Source organism: Suricata suricatta, chromosome 3 (genome assembly GCF_006229205.1).
Source record: "Suricata suricatta isolate VVHF042 chromosome 3, meerkat_22Aug2017_6uvM2_HiC, whole genome shotgun sequence".
In the NCBI taxonomy this organism is placed as follows: Eukaryota; Metazoa; Chordata; class Mammalia; order Carnivora; family Herpestidae; genus Suricata; species Suricata suricatta.
The window spans coordinates 170,251,041-170,267,564 of record NC_043702.1 but is presented as its reverse complement, the minus strand read 5'-3'; the positions used below and the strand labels follow the sequence as shown (position 1 = coordinate 170,267,564).

General features: G+C 56.7%; 1 protein-coding gene and 1 long non-coding RNA gene across 2 annotated transcripts; both read right to left on the bottom strand.

Annotated features, from left to right (window-relative positions):
• Nucleotides 1–71: 71 nt before the first annotated feature.
• Nucleotides 72–4,750, bottom strand: LOC115286854. Its single transcript, XR_003906317.1, has 3 exons — nt 4,627–4,750; nt 498–588; nt 72–309 (listed from the first exon to the last, which is right to left on the bottom strand). It is a non-coding gene; the product is annotated as an uncharacterized LOC115286854 (long non-coding RNA).
• A 2,325-nt stretch (nt 4,751–7,075) lies between these two features.
• On the bottom strand, nt 7,076–16,292 carry ADAMTS4 (ADAM metallopeptidase with thrombospondin type 1 motif 4). Its single transcript, XM_029935760.1, has 9 exons — nt 14,522–16,292; nt 13,088–13,411; nt 12,705–12,837; nt 12,013–12,183; nt 10,993–11,279; nt 10,718–10,904; nt 10,300–10,475; nt 9,233–9,408; nt 7,076–8,284 (listed from the first exon to the last, which is right to left on the bottom strand). The coding sequence occupies exons 1-9, from the start codon at nt 15,155–15,157 to the stop codon at nt 7,858–7,860; spliced, it is 2,517 nt and encodes an 838-aa protein (XP_029791620.1). The 5' UTR covers nt 15,158–16,292; the 3' UTR covers nt 7,076–7,857.
• Nucleotides 16,293–16,524: the final 232 nt, after the last annotated feature.

The following is a 16,524-nucleotide window of genomic DNA, read 5'->3' as shown; positions in this document are numbered from 1 at the left end:
CGCGCCGAGAGCCGGCTGGGGGCTCTCCCTCCCGGACGCGCTCCGGCCCGGCTGCCGCTTCCTCCGACTGGGAAGACATCATCAACTCAAAGCAGGGCTCTCTTGCAGGGCCGAGCCTGACCCAGAGGCCAGTGCGACACGTTCTGGCGCGTCCCGAGCCCTGCCACCGCGGGCCAGCCCCTTCCCGGCATGTCCCGGGTTCCCCTGCAACTTAGTGCCACTTCGTATCACAATGGTTTCTCGCTCAGGGTACATCCTTGCGACTGCTCAGGCGCATTTTTGCGTCCCTAGGGTCTTGCGTCCACAGACCTTGAAATAGAAACGGTTAGTTAACAAAACAAGGAAACATTGAGTGAGGAGGGAAGGGCAGCGTCTGCTTTAATGTAAAATTAAATGTAATTAATGTAAAATTGCGTTTTCCCAGATATTGGAGTAAAATGGACGCTCCATTAGTAGCCAATATGTTTATCTGTGGCTTCCACTACCCTCTTTCTTACCGTGTTGTGTTCATTAGAAGCTGATGTTCACAGCCAGGAAACTTGGAATAAGTCACAGTGTCTACTTCAAAAAGCTCATGCTCTTGTGAGCCTGTATGGGAGAAAGAGAGGGATATAAACAACACAATGTGATCAACATGATTGCCCAGAAATTGCAACCCATTCACACCTAGAGACTCGGGGAAAGACTTCCTGGAAGTGGTGATCCTGCTGCCTTAGGAGAGTCTGGTTCCATGGGAACTATTTTACAACTCTAAGTAGGGAACTGATCCACATGCAAATTTTGTCCCAATATTCAAGTTCAGTTAACTCCCTATTCCCCACATTATACAGAACAGTTTTTGCCTCTATTTTCCTATTCATTTCTGTATTCTTGATCTGAAAATGTGTCTGTTCTTTAGATTTTCTTTTAAACCAGCTATATAACATCTGCCAGTTCCCTCATGAGTTAAATAAAATCTTCAACACGTGTTCATTTTTATTTGGATAGTGACCAAAACTCCCCTTGACCAAACTTCAGACAGTCTCCTCTGAGGCTTCTTTTCAAAGAGGCCTCAGCCTTGGGCCACTCGCCACTTTCAGCCAGAATCCTGCTAAGTCACTTTAGCCAGAATCTCCTCCTTATCCTGGGTTTAATTTTCCATCCACTCACCCTCTCATTCTTCTCATTGGCTATAAATACCCCCTAGTCCTTGTACTCAGAGTGGAGCCCAACCTCTCTCTGACCGGATGATCTTTACACTCCCCACAATAGTCCCGAAAAAAGTCTTCCTTACCATTTAAACAACTGTCGTCAGAAGAATTGTTTGTTTAGCAGTGTGACAGTCATTTTACCCTTTTCTGAAAATTATATTTTAAAAAGTGTTTTTATTTGCCTTGAGAGAGATCACACGACCTGAGCTGAAACCAAGAGACACACGCTCAACCGACTGAGCCCCCGAGGCGCCCCAGGACTCCCCCATTCCTAATGTGGACCACTGGGTGGATGGTGGGATCCTTCAGGTCAGAAGCAAAACTTAGAAGAGGCACACTGAGGCCAAACAGTAGAGGTGACAAGTTAAACTTTGGACTTAATGAACTGAAGATGCCTGTGGAGGTTCAAAATGAGATCATAGTGGGTTTCATATAATCACAGCTTTCAATCACACACACATACCGGCTACGTGATGTTGAACAATACACTTTCTAGGTTTCGTCTGTAAAATGAGCCCCGTCCTAAGGGGTTTTGTGATACTGTGAACTATGCCACAATGCCAGCAGTATATCTGAATTTCGAGCACAAAGTAGGAACAGGGTAAAAGCCCTGATTTTTTTTAAGGAGCTCACTGTGTAGTGGAAAAGACAGACTCCTAAGGAAAGTGGAAATGTTGTTCCCTCTTGAAAAACTGACCTTGATCTTCTATCCCACGTCTCTACCTGCTGTCTGCCACAGTTCCCCTGCTTTCATTTGCAAGCTTCATTTTCAAGAACTTGTGTCTCTACTCCATCTCACCCTGGCCACACTCCGGACTTGGTTATCACCCAGAACTGCTACATCTCCGAAAACTTAAATTCGGATATGCTGGCTTCTACCACAATATCCTGTCCTTCTATGTGCTGAATAAATCCTGGGGGGCTCAGTCAGTTAAACATCCTACTCTTGGCTTCGGCTCAGGTCATAATCCCAGGGTTTTGTGAGTGTGAGCCCCGTGGGGGGCTCTGCGCTGACAGTGTGGAGCCTGCTTGGGATTCTCTGTCTCCTCTCTCTCTGCCCCTCCCCCACTCACAGTCTCTATCTCTCTCATAATAAATAAATAAACTTCAAAGATAATAATAATAAAAATAAAACAATCCTGGGGCCCCTAGTGGCCCAGTCATGATACACAATGCAATAGAAGAAACCCAGTCTGGTATTTGAAATTAATTTAAAGGAATTTAAATCTCTATTTCATTTCTCAAGGAAACATCAGAGGCATCAGGAGAGAGCAGGGAGCAGGAGCCCATTTTATTGCACAGCCAATGTCTTTAACACCCTCTCTGTGCCATTCCACATTGTCCACTGAGACGGTAGCTTCTCCCCAGAGCTGCCTCTCCCAGCCCTGCTCAGCTCCTTACAGTGTTTTCCTCTGGCTTCAAAACTGTTCTCTTTACTTCTCTTTTGTTTTGCATAACAGAGAAGAATCTTCGAGCTACCCCCTCAGAAGCAGAAATCCATTCTTCCTCCAGCCCCCTCCTGCTCTCCTTGGGGGCCCTGCAGCCTCACAGCCTTCTTCTAGAAGACCCCATACTCTATGCTATCACGGAATCTGTTACACGGGGCTGGCATTTTGGTCTTACCTTACTGTCTCAGACACCAGACTGTGAACTCTGAAGATAGGGACCATGTCTTCCCTTTTACCATCCCCTGAACGTAACCCAGAACTTGCAGCTCAAATTCTACAAAATAGCCCATCTTAGATCTGACCTAGACAGTTCCTTGATATACTTATTTTCTCATGCTAATGCAGGAGTGGGAAGGGGGGCAGGCAAAGAAAGAGATTTGAGAAGAGAATTAGCTTGTATGACACTTAGTAGAAGCCAGACACGGGACCAAACACTTACACCAGTCCATTCTTTTTTTTTTTTTTTTTTGACGTTTAATTATTTGAGAGAGAATGCCTGGGTGGCTCAGTCGGTTGAGCAGCCAGCTTCGGCTCAGGTCATGATCTCATGGTTCATGGGTTCGAGCCCCACATCGGGCTCTGTGCTGACAGCTAGCTCAGAGCCTGGAGCCTGCTTCATATTCTGTGTTTCCCTCTCTCTCTGACCCTCCCCTGCTTGTGCTGTCTCTCTCTGTCTCTCAGAAAAAAAAAAAATTGAGAGAGAGAGCGAGAGCAGGGGAGGGACAGAGAGAGGGAGAAGGAGAATCCCAGGCAGGGTGTGAACTCACAAACTGTGAGATCATGAGCTGAGCTGAAGTTAAGAGTCAAACGCTTAACAACTGAGCCCCCCAGGCACCCCTACACCATTAAATTCTTAAGTCCTGACCACCCCTCCATAAGGCAGGTAGTAGTAATACCATTTTACAGATCAAGAAACCGAGGGCCACAGAGATCAAGGAATTTAAGATCACATCATTACATGTAAGCAGCAAAACTTAGATTGAGTAGGACTCCAAATATCTGTATGCTTTCCAGACACCATGAGAGCATGAGTTTGACTCCAGTTTATAACCCAATGGCTTATTTCTTGAACAAACAAATGAGATCAACAGTCAATTCTCCATAGGAAGCTATATTTCAATTAATAAGTTTTTCTCTGTTCCTCTGACCCACTTTCAGGCCAAGATTCTCATATTTGTGGCTTCTCAGTGTTTCGACGCATCAACATTATCGAGAGAATGTGCTGGTACATCTCTGTGAAATTGGACAGGCCAACCTCAGGATGTGTCACTGGTTCATAGGGCCAGTTGCTGGCTTCCCAAAGACCTTGAGGGATGTCTCACACATGCTTCCTCTCCTCCCTTTCCTTCCGAAGGCTACCCAAGTCCTCTGCGCCTGTCCCTATATAAGGTTCTTTCTGGGGAAATTGTTCAGTAATTCCCCTCCGCCACCACCTCCTACCCCACCCCTCCCCACCCCACCCCCCACTCCTCTGCCTTCCTCTGAGCATTTTTAGAGCTGGTGGTTTCCCTCAGCTGGCAGCTGGTTGAGTCTTGCTGCCAATGATTTTGGCTCACCCCTCTAGCAACGGTCAATGGGGAGAGCATTCAATTGGCTCAGAAGCGTCCTCTTAGCCAATAAAATGTTAATACATTGAATTCCACTTTCTTCCCCCTTCTTCCCCCACAAGGCCTGACCAATGAGGTGCTGGGTTTGGTCGCTTACTGTCAATCTGGCATTTTAGAAGGCGAAATACTGTACTACTACGTGAGGATTAAAGAAGCGGAGCTAGGGATGGACTAGAAGTGTGTGTGAGCAGCCATCCCAGAAACCTGGCTTTCCCACCCCACCCCCCACAAGAATCATGGCTGGACAGATGCCCAGATTTCTTCGGCTCCAATCACAGAAGTGCAGACTCTGAGCTGCAGAAAGAGCTTTAAGAAACTGGCTCAGCTCACAGTTACTGTTCACCACCCCCCACCCCCACCCAAACACGCACACACACTTACCATCCCCTAACATGGTTGTGCACACTGTGCTGGAACTTCTCCAGGGACAGGGCGCAGGCTGCTGTCCTCTCGCAGTCCCAGACCCCTTTTTTCAGCTCCTTGTTGTGCTCTCTAAGACCAGATACTTGAAGTGTCTCTGTGTTCATAACATAACTTCCTGTTATTCCTGTTTCTCCTCCTGATTACTCGTCCACACCCCAGCGCAGGCCCGAGAAGGCAGTAAGTGGGCAGATGGGGGAGACAAGAGCTCATCTTGGCTCTTCTAAGAAGGCATGAATCCCCCTCCCCCATGTCTAGCAAGAACTTGTTGGACCCCTGAAGGGGCCACTAGGCAGAATCCATAGCCGAGGTATGGAAAGGGTGCTATGGAGAACAGTGTTCCAGAAAGGGGCCGGGCCTCGCCTGGGGTTGAGGGGCTGTGATGCCCTTGCCTTCTCTTTGAGGAGCGAGCCCTCTCTGTCCCCCTCTTTCACGCCCACCCAATCACAGACGCGGTCACTAAGCTTGTTCCCTTTCTGGGAAAAATCTCAGAAATTAAAAAAAATTTTTTAATGTTTTATTTATTTTTGAGAAAGGGAGAACAAGCCGGGGAGGGGTGGGACAGAGGTTCCGAAGCAGGCTCCATGATCTGTGCTGACAGCAGCAAGCCCGATGTGGGGCTCGAACTCACGAACTGCAGGATCCCAACCTGAGCTGGAGTCGGAAGCTCAACCGGCTGAGCCATCCATGCGCCCCCCTGGGAAAAATTTCTTTATGCCCGTCAGAACCTTACTCAGTGAGGGAAGAGCTTCCGTTAAGATACTAAGTATGAAGGTGATTTGCAAAGTGTGAACTAGCATGAGCGCCAGGGAAGGCGAGAAGGCATCCACAGGACCTGCCCAGCCTGAGACTCCTCCTCCTTCACCCTCATGGCCCATGGGGCCTGGGCTCGGTCTCTGGATGGTTTCTCTGGCCCTTACGACGCAGTTCTTTGTATCATCCGTTGTTTCTGTCTGGGGCCGGGGAGAGGGTGCAGCAGGCATCTTGGGCCCGATGCAGAGAGCTCCTTCAGTCACACAGTGTTTGAGCCTCGCATGGGCTTCGCACACACCCCTGCCCCTGGTACCTCGAGCGTAGGTCTAAGATCTGTAACCTCGGTAGCAGTGGCCCTGCTTTGCTAAGCACAGGATGCGGCTGAAGATCACCCTGACCTTCTCAGTCTCCTGTTTACACCTCCTCCAGTATGGGTGGGAGAAGGAAGGGAGGGGAAGCCAGGAGCTAAGCAGGAGGGAGGGGAGGCACCCTGGAGGGAAGTGAGGGTGGAGGCCCCGTTCCCTCCGCTGCCGCTGCCCAGGGTACAGAACTTGGTGAGCAAAACCCGGCTCCGTGAGCACACCATGTGCAAGCACCGCCACGTGCATGGCTGGCCCCGGCCCCCGGCCCCCGCACCGCACCCCAAGCAGTGTGGGGCAGAGTGAGGCGCGGCTCCTTCCCCATCCTCCCCTCTCCCACCCCCACCTAAGGGGCGTCTCTCCCCAGGGCTCCTCCCTCACCCCCGGCACCCACCCCCTTCCCCAGGCCCTAGCGGCCCGCTGCTGCCGATCCTGCAGGACCCACCCGCCACCCTTTTCCAGCCATGTGCCCTTCATGACCCACACAGGGCTGCCCAAGTTCGTTCTTGAGCAAGGTCACCTGCGCAGAAGGAAAAGTAGAGGTATGTCTGGTACCCTCTGCCCCTCAAGTGGTCTGCGACCTCCAGTGAACACCTGGATGCCCCCCCAGACCCGTCTCCCTACCACTCCTCTTGCCCTCTGGACTCTCCCCTACCAAACCATGCCCTGTTCCTCTTTATTAAATTCCGCTCCACCCTCACATCTGCAGAGAAGTCTGTGTCTACCCTCGTTGATTCCGGGGGCCCCAATCCTAATCTCTCAGTAGTCATAAAGCTAACTCCCACATGGTTGGGCCTTTACTCTTCTGAAGCTACTGTTATCGGTCGTTTCCAGAACAACCGAGGGGATGGGTATTATCAGCTCCCTGACACAGAGAAGCCTGCCGAAAGGCTCACCATCAGTGACTTCCCCAACCCCACAGCTAGTAAGACACTGACCCTCAGCTCAAACTGAGACCCATGGACTCCCTCTCCAGTGCTCTTCCTACAACGGCATCCCCACTAGGGCCTCTCGGTACTACGTGCCTGTCTGTGTGGATGGAGCTGTTTTTCTTTTCTTGGCACCTTCTCGTTCCATTGTGCCCGGGGCCAAGTTTTTATTACGTCTCCAGGGATCAGGGGCATGGTCCTTTCTCTGAGAGTCCCTTCGAATCCAGGACGGCGTTCCGCCCACCAGAGGAGCGTGGCCTGGGGCCGAGGGCGGGCGCCGACGGTGTGATCTCTGCCACCTTCAAGCCCGCAGACACTGGAGGTGGGCAGAGAGGCCGCGGCCACTGCGGAGCACTTAGCCCGGCGCCACGCGTTATGCTGGTTCTTTATTTACATTACTTAGTCCTCACAACAATTTCCAAGGGAGGCATTACTATTGGCAACTGAGGAGACGAACGTTCAGAGGTGTGGAGCCAGGGTGCAAGCCCACATCTGTCTGACTCCCAGAGGAGCACATAAATAGCGGAATTCAATATATATTTTAAAAATATGATAATCCCTTACTCCCTGAAGGCCTATCCTCCCCCTGACTGCTCCTCTCCCAGAGAAAAATTCAGGGAGAAGAAAGCAGGGCAGGATGTACCTTAAATGTGAACACACACGCACAGACACACACACACACGCACGCGCACACGCGCGCGCACACACACACACACACACACACACACCGAGCAGTTACGCCTACCACCACCACCCTGGATTCCTAGCCGGGGTGAGGGTTATGAGGGGCGGAAGTCAGTTTCCCCAGGACCCTAGCCCTCATCCCTTTCCCTGGTGCTAAATAAAAGTGAATAAATACTAAATAAATACAACTGCCACCCCCCCCTCCCCCCTCCCTCCTGTGCCCAGCAGGGTGGAGGGGGCAGTTTTGATGGGGGACTGTCCCCAGCCCCTGCCACCCACCACCCGTCACTGCCGTCCAGGGCAGGAAACCAGGGCAGGGCCAGCCTGCGCATCAGGGTCGGGGAGAGGCAGGCCTCGCCGGCTCAGCCCGGGCCGCCATGGCCCCATGAGGCAGCCGCAGAGGCCCCCTCTGCTTCCCGATCAGTCCGAGGCCCCGGTGCCCACAGTGGGCAGCGGGGACGATGAGGTTATTTCCTGCCGGCCCAGGAGCGCCGCCGGAGGATCTCCAGGATCTGTGCCTTTCGGTGCAGCCAGTCCTGGGCGGTGGGGCGCGGCGTGGAAGGGAGCGGCTGGGGCACGAAGAAGCTGTACCGGAGGCGAGCGTTCTGGGGGTTGCCGGCCACCAGGACCTGCAGCGTCAAGGGCTGGGCCAGCGGCCCGTGGCCTGACAGCGTCTCAGAGGCCGCGGTGGCCCCGCTGTAGCGCAGACAGATGGCCCCGGGCAGCGCCACGTCTGTGGCAGACGGGATCAGCGTGTATTCACCGTTGAGGGCGTAGGAGCCGTCCTGCAGTTTCAGGGCCAGGTAGAGGCTCCGGGGACCGGGGGTCCCCTGCTGCCGGACAAGGATGTGAGTGGCCCCCGCAGGGATGGTGACCACGTCGTTGTACCCGTACCTGTGTGGAAGGGAGAGATGGGAGAGCTCAGCATCTTCCTGCATCCCCCTAGACTTTCTGAGCTGCATTTGTCCGGCCGTGTGTATGACTGTGTGTGTGACTGTGTGTGTGAAGAGGGTTGTTCCCCTGACTATGGAAGGTGTCCGCACAGATCTGACACCTGGTAGTCCCAGAGAGCTGCAGATCTGAGCCACATGCAAGTGTGCCCTCCACCCTCTTCTCCCCAGACCTTTGCACCTGGTGGCCCTTCGAAGCCCACCTCTTTTTTTTTTTAATGTTTTTTTTGGGGGGTCCCTGGGTGGCTCAGTCGGTTGGGCAGCTGACTTTGGCTCAGGTAATAATCTCGCAGTTCCTGGGTTTGAGCCGCGTTGGGCTCTGTGCTGACAGCTCAGAGCCTGGAGCCTGCTTCAGATTCGGTGTCTCCCTCTCTCTCTGACCCTCCCCCTGCTCACTCTCTGTCTCTCGAGGGTAAATAAACATTAAAAATTAAAAAAAATTTTTTTTGAGAGGAAGAGACAGCATGAGCAGGGGAGGGTCAGAGAGAGAGGGAAACACAGAATCCAAAGACAGGCTCCAGGCTCTGAGCTGGCTGTCAGCACAGAGCCTGACGCGGGGCTCGAACCCATGAACCGTGAGATCATGACCTGAGCCGAAGTTGGACGCTTACCCGACTGGGCCACCCAGGCGCCCCGAAGCCCACCTCTTTGATGCCGCTCTGATCCCTCTCTCCCTCCAGGAGCAAGTCACCTCCTGGGGAAGCTTCCCTGATGCCCACCAGGGCCGTGAGGGCAGCCCAGGCTGTTGGACGGGTGGGACACTGTGCTACACACCTGGGTACTCCTCTGTCCCCCCCCCCCAGATGGTAAGCTCTTTGGGAGGAGAAGTTCAGCGTTAAGTTCACCCTTGCGTCCCCAGGGCCAGAGGGGAGGAAATGAACAGTGAATGAACCTGAATTTTCTGAAGGAGCCAGACTGCTTTCTGCAGCTAGAACCATCCCCACCGCACACCATGCACTTGTCAAACTTCTTTTTGGAGCCAATGACGCGGTCGCAGCCAGCATGGATGCAACGGCCCTGGACACAGACGGAGGAGCTGTCCGGCGAACACGGAGTCCCGTCTACCACCTGATGGGAGGAGAACGACGCAAAGTCAGGAGGGATGGGTGAGCCAGACGAGACCCGCAGCCCACCGGGAAGGGGCCGTCCTGAAGGCTGGGTAGGAGGGGAAGGAGACAGGGGTGGCGCCAGCCCAGCCGCTGTAAGGGGAGGTCAGCGCGGCAGCGACAACACTAACTTGAAAACCCACCGTTTTCAGAATACTCACTATGAATCAGACCCTGCGCTAAGTGCTTTGTAAACAAGACTAGAAATCTCACAAGCACTATTTGAGTCTCTAGAGACGGGACACCGAGGTGTTAGAAAGATGAAGACGCTCTCCCTAGACGGCTGCGAAGTAGAGGAGCCCAGCCCGACACTGCAGTCTGAGTCTCAACCTCGAGGGCAGTGCCCCACGTGGACGCTAGGGGGCGGCAGACGTGCAAGAATTTCCCCCAGGGGAGGGGCGAAAATTCTGCTAGGGCTCCTTCTCGCCTGGGCCTTCAACAAACCGCCCCAGTGCGGAGAGGGGGTGGGGGGCGGGGCACTGTCTCCACGAGGCCTGTCCAGTGGTGGACTGGCCATCAGTGAGCTGAACGAGGCCACCCCTGTAGTTCATAGATGAGCCCAAGGAAAGGGGGGAGGGTCAAAGACTTGCCCAAAAGGCCACACCCCTTCTCACGAAGTAGAGCTCGGGGAGATGGGGAGAGAGAGAAAAAGAAACCCTGGGAAACTTATCTAGAGTCTGGGGCTTGTTTCCCAAATACCCAGGACAGAGGAGTCTGACGGGCCCGGACTGGCCCGGCTTGGCTTTAGGAACAGCAGTGACGGAGCTGCTCTGGGGGACTGTCATCCAAAAGTAGGGGGGCGGCTGGAAAGACCGTGACTGCACAGAGCTCGGGGCGTCTGGGCCTTCCTTACCCGCGGCTCCAGGACGTAGTAGTAGCCCAGAGCCCGGGCCTGACAGGTGAGTTTGCACTGGTCCCGGGGGGCCACGCCCGTGTAGCGAGGGACCCAGTCCATGGGCCCCGGAAAGCTCTTGAAGAGGTCGGTGCGGTGGTTGTAGGCGGCACACTGCTCTTCCCGGAAGGTGAGCGCTGTGGGAGGAGACGGTGGTCAAGGTCCTCTTTCCTTACCACGTCCCACGTGAGCCCCTCCTCCTAAGCCCCTCAGACCTCCGGACAGCATGGCACCTCTCACCCCCCACAGACTGCCAGAGAAGGTTCCTGAAGGGTGAAGACTCTCCCCTCGACAGCAGGGGACAGTCCCTACACTCAAGGGACAACTGCCTCAGCTCCACTGTCCCCGCCTAAAGGCTTCTGTCCCTCCCACTCCTCACCTGACCCCGTCGGGCAGTCCTGGGTGTTGCAGGACCGGAAGCGGGTGCGGCGGCCCTCACAGTACTTGCCACCGTTGCGGGGGACGGGCCGCGTGCAGTCCCTCGAAGAGAACTGGACGCCGCCCCCGCAGCTCCGAGAGCAGCCGCCCCACGATCCCCAGGGACCCCAGCCACCAGCCTGCGGGACCTGCAGAAGCATGACACAGAAGGGTGCGATGAGTAGACCGTCCTGGGCTCGGGGCTGGTCCCTGCTGCGCCCCTGCCCTGGGACTCACGTTGAAGTCCTGAAGCTGGTCCACGTGGAGGCAGCGGCCCCCCATGCAGGCCTGCGCCGGGCCGCAGGGGGTGCCGTCGGCCCAGGGGGAATGCTTGGTCTGGCACATGGCGTGGCCGTTGAGATGGCCAGAGCACCAGAGGGCAGCACAGGGCGGCGGCAGCTGCGGACAATGGCGTGAGTCAGGCCCGAAGGTCAGCTGGCACTGGCGATCAGCGTCATAGTCCTTGCCGGGGAAAGTCACAGGCAGATGCAGGGGCGCCTCTGGCTTGTCTAAGAGACAGTGCCCTGGGAAGGGGGTAGGGATCGGAAGTCAGCAGCGGGCTCAAGGAACGCTCTAGAGCGCTGGCTGAAAGCGTGGACCCCCTGGGCCCTGAGGGGTCCTAGCATCCAAATCCGGAGGCTGGAGAAAGCTTGAAGCAGCAGGTACAATTGATGGGCTGCTTGTCAGGGGGTGAGCAGTGGCTGAATGCCTGCCCGATGTGCTCTTGTTTAACCGACAAGGTGGCTACCATTACTGTGCCTCGGTTACAGGTCAGCCACACACACAGACGTGGAGAAACTTAGTCACACGTCCCCGCGCATCTGAAGAACAGCATCAGGACGGGAGCCCAAGGCACTAAGCCTTCCTACCTGCTCTCACCAACCACAGAGCTCTGGAGTCTGCTTCTTACCAGCTACATGCCGGGTAACCACCTTCCTGCCAGGCTTGGACCCCTCAGGTGACAGGGGGTCCCCTCCTTCACTGCGACCCCACTCTAGGGTGAACAGGGCTGACCCTTAAAAGGTCAGATCTATTTATACTACACCAAAAGTTGCCTCCCTTGGCCGTGCTATTTATTCTAGAGGAAGTGGGAACCGCACAAAGACAGATGCATTTCTCACCCCATCCCACACGGCAGAGGAAATACATTTGAGGGACTTGGCCCATGCAGAATGCAGCAGAAGAGAGAGTCGGGGGGGGGGAAGGGGGGGCAGGAGACCCGAGGGGCCCAGAGAAAGGGGAGAGCCGTCTGCTCACCATAGCCATTGTCCAGGAAGTCGGTGATGAACCGGGCACTGCAGGGGGACCAGGGCTCCTCGGGGTCCACGTGAGCCATCACAGGGGCCATGACATGGCGGGAGGCACTGCCAGGCCCATTCAGACCAACACACGGCTTTGAGTTGTCATGGAGCATGTTGAAGACGTGGCCTGTGAGCACAGAGGCCTGGTTAGGATCCCGGGGTCCCATCCCTGTGCCCTCAGGGGGCTTCAACCTGATTCTGGCTGTGGGTGGGCAGATCCACTCCCCATCCCACAGCGCCCCCCCCCGCCGCTGGTGCTCCGCGGGTTCCTCGGTTCCTTGGGGTACGCAGCCCCCAGTGCTCTGCTCCCCTCCCCGCAGACACACTCGAGCCCTTTCCTTGCAGCCAACATTCCCAACATTCTATCACTGAGTCTCATGAATAATATGTCAGTATTGTGCCGTCCCCAAATACACACACACACACACACACACAGAGTTCACAGTAAGTTTCCACTCAATATCTCATTTAATAGAAGAATCTAAATGTTTGTCCACATCCACAGCAGAGACGGATAATGGCCCTGGGCCTAGGCCCAGGGTGGAGGAAGAAAGATCTTGTGACCCCTATTCACATTCTAGTGAGCTCCGGTCCCCTGTCCCCAGCCCGGCTACCCCGGGCTGACCCACAGCCCCCCTCCCACATTACCCAGTTCATGAGCAGCAGTGAAGGCCGACTGAAGCCCATCGTCCTCCACCACGGCGCAGCTCCGAGCCGGGTCACACACGGTGCCCACGTCAGCCATGCCCAGAGTGTCACAAGTAGAGACCCCGCACAGGTCCTGCGGAGAAGGGTCATGAGGGACTAAGACACGGGGGCCGGTTGGGATGAGGTCTAGGTTAGCGGGAAGCGGGGCCCTGGGCGTCAGCACTGTCAGGGCCAGGAAGGCGCCGGCAGCGTGGCGGCATCCAGGGTACCATGTTGTGTGACTCCAGGGGTGCCACTTAAGCCACTGTTTCCACAGTGCTGCTCCTTGGGGAGCTACGCAGCCCGTGGCCTGTGGGGCTCACAGGGCGGGAGGGAGGCCTCACCTGCCTGGTGAACAGGATGGCTGTGTCAAAGTGGTCCGGGTCCGAGTCCTCGGGAGTGTTGAGTCCCCGCTGCCAGGCACAGAAGCTGCGCAGGGTCTGGGCGGCACTGGGCCCCACCTGCGGCCCCTCCTCGCCTGGCCCCAGAATCACGAGCCGCGTCACCACCAAGCTGACAGGGTTGCGGATGCTTGGGTGCTTGAAGGCCTTGGCCGCGGCCGCCATCACAGTCAGCAGGTAGCGCTTCAGCCCCGCGCCGTGGAATGCTGCCATCTTGTCATCGGCCACGACCAGAGTCTCCACAAATCTACTCAGTGAAGCAAAGCGCTGGGATGGAAAGCGAGAGGGGAGCATCCTGAAACAGCCTCCCAGGCCCATGGATCCCTCCCCCCCCACACCCCCTTCCTTCCTCGGTCTGGAACTCCGCAGAGCCAGCTGCCCACACATACCCCCACCCACGCCCAGTGGGAGTCCTGGCGGGTCTCGCTTGGGCCCTCCCCCAACCCCCAAGTCCCAGGGCTTTTGTGGTAACTCTGAGAAATCAGCTGTCGGTTCTGAGAAGGGGAGGAGATGGGGATGCCACGTCCCAGGGCTGCGGGAGCCCCAGAGGTGGATGGCAGCTGGGACTGCCTCTGGGAGGGGCTTTGGGGTCCCCCAGGCCTGAGTGCGAGGGGGCCTGCAGGCCTGGAGCTAGAGGGCCGGGCTGCAACGTGTCTGCCCTGTGTGGTTGGAGGAACAATTCAGTCAGCAGCCAGGGCCAGGGCCAGATCTCAGCGTGGCGGGTGTGGAGGGAGAGCGGCTGGTCTGGATTAAAGCGAGAGAGGGAGGGAGGGAAGAAGGGGGAGGCCGGCAGTGGGAGGGAGGGAAGGATGGAGCCTCAGGCGGCCTTGCAGTCAGTCCACAGTGCGGGCAGGGGACTGACCAGGTACGGGGTGCCTTCCCTTCTCGCCCACGTCTGCCCTAGTTTGCACTTTGCCAGAACCACCGTGAAGGCAGCACCAGAAGCCAGAGGCCAATCCGTTGGGCTTCAGACCTCATTCCTTTAGGGTTGGTGGTGGGGGCAAAAATCAAATTTGGCACATGGAAAAGAATCAAGGGCAAGGGGCCCGTCAGGACAGCCTTAGCACCGGAGACGGTGCCAATAAACCCGTGGCCAAGTGGGGTTGGGGTAGTCAGAGGGGAGGTTGCTCCCGGCATAGAACCCGGAGATCCTTCCTCGGTTGGGATCAGCAGTCTGGCCAGGAGGAGGGTTGGGGCAGGGAGCAGCCAGAGCCTTCCAAAGAAAGGAGGCTGGTTGTGGAAAGAGGAGAGGCAGGCAGAAGGCAGGGAAGCAGCAGAATGGCCAGCAGTGGAAGTGGGTGGAGAGAGCACGAATGGGGGTCAGTGGGACAGCATGGTGGGAAGGCGCTGCAGGACACACAGCCCAGGGCTGCCTACCTTGGCTCTTCGGGGACTGGGGCTGGGGTTCCGGGGGGGAGCCTTGACGTTGCACATGGGGCCCTGGCCGCTGGCAGGACTCTTCCGGCGTAGGATGTGAGCCCCGGGCCCCCCGGCAGAGTTAGGGTTGCCTCCCTCCAGAGGCTGGATGTGGAGCTCGGTCCCCCGATACTGCAGCACCCCTAACAGGGCTCCCCCGTCCCAGTGCAGTGATGCCACTGACTCTGGATCTCCGTTGATGGTGCCGGTGAGGTAGGTGCCCGGCTCTGCCCCTCCCAGCAGCTCAGGTGCTTGGCCCAGGTACTGCACCGTCAGCCCCTCGACCCGCACGCCGGGGTCCTGCTCCAGCTCTAGCAGCAGCGTCTCCCCAAAAGCTGGCAAGCGGTACAGAAGCCTGGCAGGGGCGCCCAAACCAGGCAGGACGCTGCCATTGAGCTTCTCTGGAAACACGATCTCCTCCTCCCGGGGGAGGGGGCTGGCCGGCCGGGCAGAGGGCAGGAGGGAGGCCAGCAGGAGCAGTGGCAGCCGCCCCACCAGCCGGGAGACGGGCGCAGTGGGGAGTGGCAGGCGGGGTCGGATCCCCCGCGACCAGCACCCCGCCAAGCCCCTCCTGGGATGCCGGTCCGTCCAGGACATGGCCTTGGTGCTGCAGCTGGGAGGGACTGAGGCCGTCTGGGCACCAAGTCCTCCCCGCCTTGGCTTTGGAAAGCTCCTCTCTGCAGCCCCGGGGGCTCGGGCTGGTGCCAAGGTCAGAGGCAGAGTTTTCAGAGGGGCCGGGGACGTTCAGAGGAGATGGAGAAAACTTGGCCCTCAGGCTTAGGAGAGGCGCCCAGTGGCCCGGCTCCTCCAAACTCTCCTCTCACACCCCTTCCTCTCCCGTGTCTGTCTCTCCCTGCCCGTGTCTTCTGCAGCTTCCCGGGCACTCCTTCCGTGCTCCCTCAGACTGTCTGGCTCTGCCTCTCCTCGTCTCCCGTGTCTATGTGTCTGTGGGTCTCCCTGCTCGGTCTTCCCAGCCTCTCTCCGCGCCAGCTCTTTTAAGCATCCCGAGCTTCCGCGATTGGCTGAGCTATAAGCCATTCAGACAGGAGCCCGCTTGGTGGAGATGGGTGTCTCATAGCTTCCCAAAAATCCTAGTTTTTGTTTTCCTTTAAAAAAAAAAGTGGGACTTGCCCAGGGGAGGGGAATCTCTAGCAGCCGGATGGATCACAGGCACTGGGCCAGCTGATGACATAGCCCTTCCCCAAACCCCAGTCGGCTCTGAGCTGTCTCTTTCCCTTTTTGGTGGGACAGAGCCCCAGGAGGGGTAGGAAGGCAGGGAAAGGGCCTGCTCAACACGCACAGAAAGGCCACGGGTTCCGGGAGAATTTGCGCTCCCATTCTCCAAACTGGCGTGCTTTCCCTTTTCTCAGGGCTCCCTCATGAGCTGCCCTCTGCCCCTAGAGGCTGGTTTCCAGAGCTGAGGCATCTGAGTGAACTGCCCAGGGGAAGGACAGTGGGGAACAGGTGAGGAAGCAGCAGGAGGGCAGAACAGAGAAAGGAGGTGGCCGGCCTTGGCTCTGGATGGGAACAGTGGGAGAGGGAAGGGGCAGCAGCAGGGAGCCGGGGCAGGCGGAGAGATAGCCATCAGGGAATTTACTGCCCAAAGGTAGGGTGAGTCGCCTTGGAAAGGGCTTGTGGAGCAAGCAGAGCATAAGGTAGGAGAGGTTAAGGACTTTTCCTTTTATAGAAGGAGGATCCAGGGGGGCCCTCCTCTCCTTTAACACTCCCTCTCTCCCTCAGCCTCCCCAACTTACCACTACCCACCCCCTCCCAAGCCCGGAACAGCCATTCCGCCTCCATTCCCCCCAGGGCTCCCCCTCCCCACTTCCTGACTCCCCATTTCCCTGGCCCAGCTCCCAGTAGCTTCCCCCAGGCTCTTGGCCCTGTTCCTGCCCACTCCCAACTGCCCTAACCCTCCCCCAGCCTCAACTCAGCCAGCCCCCAGCACAGAAAGACTCGCTCTC